General features: G+C 40.8%; 1 protein-coding gene across 1 annotated transcript in view; it reads left to right on the top strand.

Moving 5' to 3' along the window:
- Positions 1-3,376: 3,376 nt before the first annotated feature.
- The window catches only part of DEUP1 (deuterosome assembly protein 1), a gene marked incomplete at both ends in the record, with an annotated part of 48,501 nt that continues 39,281 nt past the window's right edge, over positions 3,377-12,596 (top strand). Inside the window, 2 exons of the mRNA XM_080613216.1 lie at positions 3,377-3,420; positions 12,154-12,325. Coding sequence (XP_080469342.1) covers positions 3,377-3,420; positions 12,154-12,325 — 216 coding nt within the window. The remainder of the gene's footprint in view (positions 3,421-12,153; positions 12,326-12,596) is intronic.

Genomic DNA, 12,596 nt, shown 5'->3' with positions numbered 1-12,596 from the left:
CAGTGAGATTTCTTTACATTATTTCTATTATAGTAAGTAAATAATGAAGAAAAGTGTAATTAAAGAAATGTAATGCAGAAAACGTTTTCAGGCCTCTGAGTGCAGCAAACAAGTCCTGCAACTTCCTTCCCTCTTCCCTAATAGCCTCAAAATCAGCTCTGACATTGTGTAGCCATAACCTGGGGTCAGTGCTGCTAAAAGAAAGAGCAGCAAGATGCTGCGCGTGAGATGCCCTCAGGTCAGGAGCAGCATTTCAGCTCGGGGGCGTTCCCCTGGGCCCCATCTGAGCAATGCTGTAGCTGTGCCTGTGTTCACCACTGCACCTCACTCTACTTTTGCTGGCTTGCCTTCCAGAGTCACCTCAGTCCTGCCCATCACCACGGGCTGTGATGGACACTGGTCACCATCCCTGTCTCTGGCTAGGTGCTGCGGGACTGCACTGTGCTGGTGAGAGCGCTGCCCGACACTTCACCATTACCCATCAGCTCAGGGCTCGCCTGCCCTCACCCTGCAGCTGCTCCTGACACGGAAAGATATGAAGCATCCCTGGGATATCCCTGAAATGAAATAAAGCCACGAAAATAAAGTGTAAAGCAAAAATAAAATCAATTTTAGTGATGTTTAAGAAAACAACAAGGGAAAATTTTCAATTATTTTCTACAGTAAGCAAACTTTACCAGGAGCTTTCCTGAAACTCTGCATTTAATTTTATTTTACTCTTTCATTTAAAAAAATATACTTTTTTCATAATTCATAGCTTGAAACAGGATTTCTGCTGACATGAAAACCATCTGCCTCAGCACAGCAGGTAGGAACCAAATGAAATAGATTATGCCTTAGAACTGGTATTAAAAATGCAGTTCACTTGGCTAATAAAGTAAACAGTCCAAGCAAAACAAACCAAAAGCATGAAGTTTAGTGTGCATAAATAGACTAGCAGCTCTCAAAAATGCCACATGCAATATTGTGAAAAAAAACCATGAATTGTACTGTCCTGGCAGAAAAAAGATCCCTGGAGTTTGAAGACACCTATAAACCGTAAGTTTGGAAGCACAAATTATTACTGTATAAAAGTTGAAATAACCGTGATTCTTAAAAGTGTTCTATTGTTGAGTGAGACAGACTGAAGCCAACAAAAGTGTAAAGAGAAGTGTCATCCAAAGCTAGGTCATTTGCACAATAATCCGGACAGTATTTGAAGCCATTTTAAAATCATAGAATCATAGAATAGTTAGGGTTGGAAACGACCTTAAAATCATCGTTCCAACCCCCCTGCCATGAGCAGGGACACCTCACACTAAGCCATGTCACCCAAGGCCTCATCCAACCTGGCCTTGAACACCACCAGGGATGGAGCATTCACAACTTCCTTGGGCAACCCATTCCAGTGCCTCACCACCCTCTCAGGAAAGAATTTCTTCCTTAGATCCAATCTAAACTTCCCCTGTTTAAGTTTGAACCCGTTACCCCTTGTCCTGTCACTACAGTCCCTGATGAAGAGTCCATCCCCAGCATCCTTGTAGGCTCCCTTCAGACACTGGAAGGCTGCTATGAGGTCTCCACGCAGCCTTCTCTTCTCCAGGCTGAACAGCCCCAACTTTCTTAGTCTGTTTTCACACAGGAAGTACTCCAGCCCCCTGATCATCCTCATGGCCTCCTCTGGACTTAGAATCATAGAATAGTTAAGGTTGGAAAGGATCTTAAGATCATCCAGTTTCAACCCCCCTGCCATGGGCAGGACACCTCACACTAAACCATGTCACCCAAGGCTCTGTCCAACCTGGCCTTGAACACTGCCAGGGATGGAGCATTCACAACTTTCTTGGGCAACCCTTGCTTAATGCTAAAGCAAATCCTCACTTAATGTTAAAGCAAACTACATGTTCTTTACCCTGGGTGCTACTTCCTGAGGTGAAATTCACTCCAGCTTCCTTCAAATCCATGAGCGGCTGAGTACTGGATGGACGCAGCGCCCTGCAGAGGACACGTGTGACACGGAGGTGCCCGCGGCAGCTCCCTGCGGCCCCGCAGTGTCCTCTCGCACCCTCCTTCCCTCCGCAGCGAGCATCCACCACCCTGTCCCTCCTGAGCCCGCCGGGCCCTTCCCCACCCCCGCCGCCTTCCTCATAGCCCCCCGGCAGCCCCCGCCGCCTTTCCAGCACCCATCCGGAGCCGGTGACCGACCCTGCCCCGACGCCTGCCTTGCGCCGTGGCCGTTCCGTCCCGCCCTGGCCATCCGCCGCCTTCCCGCCTCGCCCTGCCGCCCTTCGCGTTACCGCGGCGACGGGAGAAGCCGCCCGGCACGGTCCACAACGGCCCCTGGGAGCGGCAGCCCGGGGCGGCCATAGGCGGGAGCTGGGGCGGGATGGGGCAGAGGGGGAGACCGGGCTGCGGAGCCCATCCCGCGGCCGTAGTGACACCGAGGGCGAAAAGAGCGACGAGGAGAGCGCGGCAGGTAACGACAGGGGAGGGGCAGCCGCGGGGTCCGGGACGTGGCATGAGTGGCCCGGTTTCCTCAGGTGCCCGGCACGGCCAGGGCTGCTCCAGTTCCTGTGCTCTTTGGAGCCGAGGGTGGTGATCCTGTGGCAGTGTCACCTCCGGTGCTGGTCCCTGTTAGAGCCATGGCTGCCCTGTGGCAATGTCACCTCCAGTGCTGGTGCCCTTTGGAGCCAAGGCTGCAGTGCCATGTGGCAGAGTCCACACATCCGTCCGTACTAGTATCCATGCCTTTGGGAGCCTCTCTGCTAACCACGACGAGGAATTAGGGCTTTAATGTGTCTGGTTCCTGTTCTTGCATGCCAGGCTTGCCCCACGTCCTTATGTACAGCTGGCCCCACAGAACTGGACTGGCCAAGGTACTTGTGTATCTCAGTGTTGCGTCTGCTGATCAAGGGAGTGAATCATCAATAGGAGTGCAAAATTGTGTTGGAGAGCAACTATAGCCTGGGTATAGGTTAATTGGGGTGTGTTGGTGAATGCAGCCATAGATCAATGACATATTTGCGTTTATGTGTTGCAATGTGTCTTGGCAAATCACTGACATCATACAACGGAGAATGACCCAAAGCAGACTTCCCTGGATAGAAATCCAGGGTTATCCTCAAGCTAGCATCACCTCTAGCATCTCAGTGCTGCACTGAGTGCAAGAGCTGCTGACACTGAGCTGAACTAACTTTGGAAGATTTTTCATCTTGCCCATTCCAGCCTGTAACTAGAGCTACATTCCCCTGTTGTTTGCAGTGGAAGAATCACAGAAACTGAAAGGAAAGCATAGAACTACCCAGTATGCACTATTTGGCTGTGTAAATGCATGCATTTAAGAATCTGAATTATGTAAATTTTGTTATTTCGGCAGGTTTAAACAATGAAGAATAACATGGAGCAGGACTTAGAAGCGTTTCAGGAGCAAGCTGTCACTAAGTAAGTAATGGCTTAGTGTCTGGGAGTTGAATATACAATGAGATTGAGTTATGAGAGTTTATTAAAAAAGTGAAACATAAAATATTACTGATTTTAGAAGCAAACATGATTATTTTTCAATTTCTTCTGCTGCTTTCTATGCAAACTAAAGAGATTAGTGATAATTAAGACAGCAAACCTTATTGCTTTAGGCAATAATCTACTGACTGTTATTTATTTTTTTTTAAATCTTCATATCTGAACAAAAGGGGGAAAATGGAAGTTATGTGGGGTTTTATTAAGATGTTAAGAAATGGCATTTGAAACAGTTTTAAAAAATAGTTGAAGTTGCTGGGCCACAGCAGCACAAACTTCCAGATCACAGCTCTTAAAACATTCAAAATCCTTAAAAACAAGGCTATTGATTGCTAAAGCCCTAGTCTTATTTTGCACAGGTAAGAACCACAGAAGTTCTTCCTAATTATTAGGTGCATTTTGCATCACACCATGATCATTGCTTTTGACATAATCCAAGTTTACTTATTTTAGTGCTATCTAAAAAAACATCAGTACAGCACAAGATCTTTCTAAAGAAGTGTAAAAATGGGTGAGATTTGATATAAGACTTCATCCCATTCAGACTGATCAAGGAACACAACAATATAAAAAGTACTTCCCCATATAAATAAAATATTTACCTATTCTAATTTGTGAATAAACTTATTACCCATTTTTCATATAAAATAGTTTAATCTATCATTATTACCAAGAAGCAGTCCAAAGTAATATGACAATATGACACATATTAAGAGTAAAGTATTTCATAAACTAGCAGAAATACATGTTCTATCACATCTTATTCTGGACCAAGAAAGTTTTAATAGGATTTGAAAGTGTGTTCTGTTGTACTGAAGAACAATGTGTGCACTTCTCAAGATAGGAAAAAATTGCTGCAGGAAAATATTATATTCTGAACAATGTGTCCCTTTTTATGGCTCTAAGGGGAATTCCTTTTGTTAGTGATATGATTGGTAAATACAGTCATATAAAAACTTGAATTTTAAAAATAATCAAAATATCACTGTTCTTTGGGTACTATTTTAACACATCAGAAGCCAATTTCAGGAGTCCAGATTCTGTCTTGTCTTTGTTGTAACTGACACATGGGAAATTTCAGGTTATTGCAGGTGAATCTAGAAAGTGATTTGTCCCATCATAAACCAGCAACTCTCAGTAGCTATTTATTTCCATGAACTATAAAACAAACCTGGAAGAGTAGTTTGAAATACACATCTAATGGCAGGAGATACTCATTTCAGTTTATGCTGAGAGTATTCCAGAGATAATGCAGATAGCTTTACAATTTGGGAAGGTGGTTGAATAATGCTGGTGGAAATCATGACAATTACATCCCAGCTGCAAGAACTCGTAAGTCACAAATTATCCATCCACAGCTGTGTGTGATTCTGTATGGCTGAAAATTATTAAATAAATTTGGTTTAATTCATGTAATGGAATTTTGGGATAGAAGATTCTAAAGGACTATTGTATCACAAGAGGTTTATATATTTCCTATTTTTAAAGCAAGTTTAAAGAACATAAAATGAATCAATATTGGTCTAGAAGCTGGGTTAAGGATCAAAAGCAAGTGAATGAACTATGTAAGATGGAAACCTTTGTTAATGTTGTTCTGCATAAGTTTTGCTTGTTTAGCCTAAATATAGCCATACATATTTTCCTATTTGTCAGCAAACCCGAGTAATAAGGGAGGAAGACATGAGAGAAAGACTGAGAGCATGAATCAAACATTTCTTAAAATGTCAGCTTCTAAATTACAACTTTATTCTGAAGTGTATGGACAATAATAATCTTTCTATGTCTATTGAGAAACAATCAGAAAAACAGAGATCTGTGGAGAACTCCAAAGAAAAGGACATAAATCGAGCTAGAAAGGCCTAACTAGTGCAAAATCGTTTGTGATAAAGGCTCAGAGATGGCAAAACTTGTTATCTGGATTTTGGGTTGTTGAAATTCGGAAGCATTTAGATTTTACATCAAGATAAACAGTCATTAATGACAGCAGAATATTAATAATTTCTATTTTCACTAATATGGAGAGAGAATAAAACAAGTCTAAGAGCTTGACTACGACACTTTAAAATGGAGATATCTTTAAGTGTTTTGAGCTGTTTCAAAGTAAATGCAGCTAAGCAAAAAAGAGCTGCCACTTGTTTAAGTACAAGTCATTAATGTATGAAGAATCCATTTGGTGTATGCCTTCAGCGAAGTGGGAATGCTGAATGCATATGAGTAAAAACCATAAGCATACTTCTTCACTTTATGGGAATACTTGTTCCTTTGTGTGTTTGTTTACCTGATGATATATTAAACAAAATATATCAGTTTTCCATATTTTCCACTTTCCACATCCAGTGATCATAGAATCATAGAATGGTTTGGGCTGGAAGGGACCTTAAGATCATCTAGTTCCAAGCCCCCTGCCTGTAATTAATAATAATTACAGCAGCTAGTAGTATCTCTATGCTAGTAGGTGGGGATAATTACCAAAGACATTCTTATGCAGATCTGTTTGTAATACCACAAGCACAATACAGAGGGGTTCTGGTAGTAGAACAACAGCAGTAATCTACAGCTTTGGGTACAGCTTTCCTTTTTCAGCTGGAGCTGTACCTACAGGATCTAAGTAAGGAATTAAAGAAAGAAGTTGAAGATACACTGAGAAGCTATTTCGGAAGGGATTTTTCCTTCAACACTCCCTTTTATATGTTGGTGGTTCTGTGTTTAACAAGCATGCAAGAGCTGTTGAGAGAAAATTTTCTAGCCACAGCTGCAGGACTTGCTTTCTTCAGAATGATCTGAAGGAGACTGGTGAAACTGAAGAGGGAAAAATGTCAGCCATGACATCTGAAAGGGTATCTGAATGGGTAACCCGATGATCCACGCTAGAAGTTGCATTTGCACTTGCATAACCATCTTTAGGTGATACATGTGACATGTAATAAGGTGCCTGTTTCTGATGGCTAAAATCACATAGCTGAGTCCTTGCTAGTGGTTCATCAAAGTGTTGCCACCTGACATTACATGAGGCGGGAAGGGTACATCCTTAGCGCAATATCGTATAAAAGGTAGTCCTGATGCGTTGTCACTTCATCTTCTGTTTTCAAAATCCCATTTAATATTCCAGCCAGAGGGAATCAAAGCTTACTGCATCATTAATGCTATTTTGAGATGAGTTTCAGGCCCTCGAAGGGGGGGCATTTTTGTTTTGTGATCCATACATCACAGTGTAATACTTGCTTGCACTTTGGTTATCATTCTGTGACTCATATTAAATTTTTAAGATGGCATTGCTAACAGTTTTAACATTAAAAAGATATTAAGATTTATATTTGCATTTAAAAAGCCTTTCCAAGCTTAGCATAATGGTGAAGTTTTAAGGCTTTGTTGATAAAAAAGTTTTAAAGAATTTTACGATAGAAGATCATGTTGAGTTTTAATTATAATATTGTAAATCTAACAAATCTGCTCCATTTTACTGTAACAATTATCAAAACAAGCAACATGCACCACTTAAGAACAAAAAATATATATTCAATAGACACCTATCCATGTTAAGGAACTCTTTTTTTCGTGTAGTGCAGTCAGAAGTTGAGCATGCAGGGTATGAAACACAGGGTGTGTGGGACCAGTGCTTGACCCAGAGCACAACCTACAGACAGGGGATTTCAACATGGGCACAAGAAGGGCAGACATTTGGAGAGCTGGCTTCACTGCCGCAATACGAAACATTACCAGAAAAGAAAGGAAGCATTTTCATGCTAGCATTCACACAGATGGTGGCATCAACTACCAAGAGTAAAAGCACCCGCTTACATGAAGTCTTGGTTTGCATAGTCACTTAAAGTGAGGATCACTTTAGGTGGCTTATGTGTTCTTCAGCACTGTGCTGGCAGCCCACTCAGCAGTTGAAGGCTCACTAGCAAGAGGGATATTGCCTCTGAGCACTTGGCTCTGTGTTTGGTTAAGTGCAGTTCTGCTAAAGTAGAGCTCCTAATTGCTTGGCACATTCTCTTTTGTCCCCCAAAAACATATGCAAGATTGCAATGTTCATGACACAAAATTACATTCTGTGCTAATTTTGGGTACTGAAAGCCTCTCCAACACTTCCTAGGATGCAGCAGATACAGGCACACTGCTGTGCTTTTTATCATTAACCCTTTCCTAGGTTCCTGCTTCATTATTCACATGCTGCATGGTCTTTTGTCTCTGTGTGACTGTCTCTATGGCAGTTATTTCATAAAATAATAGCTATGCTCATTTTAAGGAAATAACTATGCTCATTTTAATGAACCATTGTGCCATAGAGGTATTAGAATGGCTGCAAACTGATTAGCGATCAGAAAGGCACTTTATGTGCACACAGAGGCATACACAGGTGTGTACCGTCAGCAGTCAAGAGAATACATAGCATTTAAGTTTTTATAAATGAAAGAACCAATTCAATTATAACCAGTGGCCATCACTTTTACCTTGGGGGAAAATGCCAGTGAGATAAGTAATATTATATGTCACAGCATCCTGAGACTATTTTAAGTGAAGAAACTCATGTTACAGAAGGTTAAATTTATTACCATGAAAACTAATAGGTTACAATGCATTTTTTTTTTTTTTGCATCAGTTTAGCTATTAGGAGGGATAGTTAATAAATTTATGAAATAATATAATTGTTGGCTTTATCAACGGGGAATTCAATACAGGCTTCTAATCAAAACAAAACAAAAAAAAAGTAAGAAGAGACTTGAAAATTATGCAACATTGTCAGGAAATAGAAATGTAGATTAAACTTCAGTTGTACAATGAATGCTGCGTAACCTGCTCTAGGTGGCCCTGCCTTGGCAGGGGGGTTGGACTGGATGATCTCCAAAGATCCCTTTCAACCCTAATGACCCTGTGATTCTGTGAACACACTATGACAAGTGCAAAAAGTTGAGATAAAGCTGATGTACCACTGACAGTTTACTAACAGTGTAACTGGTTGAGGTAATGTGAGAGAGTTGACAGTGGAGAAACAACACTGATTATATTTGTACCTTCATTTAGATATGGCAGTAAATTGGATACACTAACCTCTAAATAGCTGCAAAGGGAAATATGCAGAAATTTGCACAAAGATCAGATCATGCCATTGATAAGAGTAATTTTAAGATTTTAAAGAGGAATACTCTTTTTCATGGCCAAGATGTGGTTGCAATGACTAAAGAATATGTGATAAAGATAAGATAAAAGTGTGTCTTCTACAGACATTAATAAAGCTGTATATTAAGGTAACATAAATAGAACCTCTTACTTAGAAAAAAAAGTAAAGCAATTAAAACTAGAACAGATAAGGACAAAGGTATTAGAAAAGCTCTAAAAAAGAAATGAGAAAGAAGATGAAAAGTTTATCAACAGTTAACTCGTGAGAACAGGATGTGCAGGTAAGAGATTGTAAAACAATTGTGTGGGAACTAAATGTTTACAGAAAGTGAAATGAAAGATATGCTACCCCTCAAAAGTTTAAAACTCAACACATTAATTCACTGGTTAAAAACAGTCAGGGAAAGGTTTTCTTTTGCTCCAGTGAGATACGTGCTTAGTATAAAATTATCTACAGCCAACGTTCTGTGTATGACTTTTGCAAAACCAAATTAAGTTGATAAATGACACAAAGCAAGTGATACAGTAGTAAGTCTGCTAAAGACTTTTATCACAAACGTTGTCTGAACTAATTCTGATATAGAATTAGTATCTCAGTCTAAGTAAACTGAGATTAAATTAAAGTCTTCAGTGACTGAGAAATAACAGCTTGGGTTTGGTGATGTGTAATTAATCACAGTTGGCTTTCTGGGCTGCGAGCGCACACTGCTGGCTCATGTTCATTTTTCATCGACCAACACCTCCAAGTCCTTCTCTGCAGGGCTGCTCTGAATCTCTTCTCTGCCCAACCTGTAGCTGCGCCTGGGATTGCTCTGACCCAGGTGTAGGACCTTGCACTTGGCATGGTTAAACTTCATAAGGTTGGCATCAGCCCACCTCACAAGCGTGTCGAGGTCCCTCTGGATGGCATCCCTTCCCTCCGGCGTATCAACCGAACCACACAGCTTGGTGTCATCGGCAAACTTGCTGAGGGCGCACTCAATGCCACTGTCCATGTCACCAACAAAGATGTTGAACAAGACCTGTCCCAACACTGATCCCTGAGGGACACCACTCGTTACTGGTCTCCAGCCGGACATGGAGCCCTTGACCACAACTCTTTGCGTGCGGCCATCCAGCCAGTTCTTTATCCACCAAGTGGTCCACCCATCAAATTGATGTCTCTCCAGTTTAGAGACAAGGATGCCATGTGGGACAGTGTCAAAGGCTTTGCACAAGTCCAGGTAGATGACGTCAACTGCTCTGCCCCTGTCCGTCAGTTTCGTAGCCCCATCATAGAAGGCCACCAAATTGGTCAGGCAGGATTTCCCCTTAGTGAAGCCATGCTGGCTTTCACCAACCACCTCCTTGTTTTTCATGTGCCTTAGCATGCCTTCCAGGAGAATCTGCTCCATGAGTTTTCCAGGCACAGAGGTGAGACTGACTGGTCTGTAATTCCCCGGGTCATCCATTTTCCCCTTCTTGAAAATGGGGGTTTTATTTCCCTTTTTCCAGTCATCGGGAACTTCACCTGACTGCCATGATTTTTCAAATATGATGGCCAGTGGCTTAGCAACTTCATTCGCCAGCTCCTTCAGGACCCGTGGATGGATTTCGTCAGGTCCCATGGACTTGTGTACGTTTAGGTTTTTAAGATGGTCTCGAACCAGATCCTCTCCTACAGTGGGCCTAGGGTCCTCATTCTCACAGTCCCTGCGTTCGCCTTCCAAGACTTGGGTGGTGCGGTCAGAGACTTTGCCATTGAAGACCGAGGCAAAGAAGTCATTAAGAACCTCAGCCTTCTCCAAATCCAGGGTAGCCAGTTCTCCCAATAGCTTCCGGAGGGGGCCTACGTTGTTCCTAGTCTGTCTTTTACTCGCTACGTACCTATAGAATCCCTTCCTATTATCCTTAACATCCCTAGCCAAGTTCAATTCTAACTGGGCCTTAGCCTTCCTCACCTGGTCCCTAGCTTCCCGGACAGCATCCCTGTATTCTTCCCAGGCCACCTGTCCCTGCTTCCACCTTCTATAAGCCTCTTTTTTCCTTCAAATTTTCCTCAGCAGCTCCTTATCCATCCAAGGAGGTCTCCTGGCCCTCTTGCTGCACTTCCTTCTAGTTGGGATGCAACACTCCTGAGCTCGGAGCAGGTGATCTTTGAATAACAATAATTAATAAGAAGCAGTAAATTAGGAAAATAAAATGTCCAGGAACATTTCAATAAACATTTTCAATTATGACATAAAAATAAAAAAATCAAACTGGAATTTTTCCCTGGAAGATGAAGAGATCTGTGAGTTCTAGAAAGAGTCTGACTTTTAAATAAATAATTGCAAATGTAAAATGCCAGCTGTAAATGTACAGGTTAAGACAAGCTACCAGCTCATAAAACAATTGATCTTAACTGGGCAATAACCTTCAGTAAAGAAATGTCATATACCCCAGAAAGACTGTGTCATTTTGATGTGAAATTGTCATTTTCTACAAATAAAATGTTCTAGAGAGTAGAAAGAATTATACAATCTCTTGCATAAAAAAGCATCCAGAACCAAATTTTCTGTAATCTGTATCTTTCTTATTTCAATTTTTTTTTTATTCATCATCAGATACAAAGTTGGTATGAAATGAATTTAGAATAAAGAAATCTCCATACTAAAGTTCAGATACTCCGTATATATGTGCTAGATGGTATACATCAGCTGATTTAAACATTGCTTCACACTGTCCAGACAAAGGCAGTTTCTAATATAGCATAAATTCATCATACATCATTATTCTGCTACTTAGGACACATCATATTCCAAAAGCAACAGAGTAAGACACTGCCTGTTATTGATAATGAAGTTGTAACGCAGGGGATGTGTTCCAAATTTAACCTCAGAACTTCGGAAAAAAGATAAAATGTATATGTTGCAGATATTATACAAATCTCTATGAAAACCACCACACAGTCCCCCAAAGAGAAGTTCTTTTTCAAAATGCACTTCTGTGCTTTGTAGTAGAATAAAACCTTACTATTATTATACAAATCACCTTGTTATGTAAGTCCATTTTCCACACACAAATGGGAAAACAGTGTAAAGTTGAACTAGCAATTAAGAATTGTGCTTTGCTTTAAAGCTGGCTGTTTAATAACAAACTGCTTTCATCCTTATGTACTCTTATTGGGAAGTCCTGTGCCCAGTAGCAACTTAATATTCAGCTTCTCCTGCCCTTGTCCATTGAGGGGTGGGCCTGGATACTTTCAACTCAACTTATGCTTACTATACAGTTCATCCCTGAAGGAGTAAAAGGATATCAAACAGCAGTTAAGCTAGACAAATAGTTCAGAATATGCTAAATACTCTGATTTTGACTTCAGGCAAGATTAAGATGGGTGAAGTGAGATTCTACCTGCATTTGAAGGCATCATTTAACGTTCCCATTTCTTTCTTCCTGATATTGAAAAGTAGTTATTTCCACTAGAATTAAAATGAAATCTTAGCAATGTAACTAAAAAATTGTTTTCTCCCTTATTCTTTATTTGAAAAAATAAATCTCTTTTTTTAACATTATTAGAACTTCTGCATGTGAAAATGATCTTCCAGAACTAGTGCATCAAATTGATATTGTGGTAAACAGCAAGAAAGTGGAATGGGAAAGGAAGATGAAAGCTTTAGAAGCAAAGATGGATATCCAGAATCAAGAATTAGCAAGTGCCCAAAGTGAACTGGATCAAAAAGGTCAAGAGGTATTTAAGAATATCACATTCTATAAAGAAAGTATTTATTCTGGTGGTTCGTTAATAGTATGCTCTAAATGCTCTATAAGAAGACGTGTTTGTTCTAGCATGTAAAAATACCAAACACCTTCTAAAGGTCACTAATTATCCTTAGTGTTATGCCTTAAAGTGTGCCTCTGTTCCAAAAAGTGATTGTAAAAATGTCATTGAAAGTCTCATATTCCTTCTGTTTCCCTAAAGACTAAACTGAATATCCTCAATTTACCTGTAAAAAGATAAT

This window comes from Psittacula echo (genome assembly GCF_963264785.1).
Source record: "Psittacula echo genome assembly, chromosome: 3".
Lineage (NCBI taxonomy): Eukaryota > Metazoa > Chordata > Aves > Psittaciformes > Psittacidae > Psittacula > Psittacula echo.
Note: the sequence above shows the minus strand (reverse complement) of the source record. Positions and strands in the feature narration are given on the sequence as shown.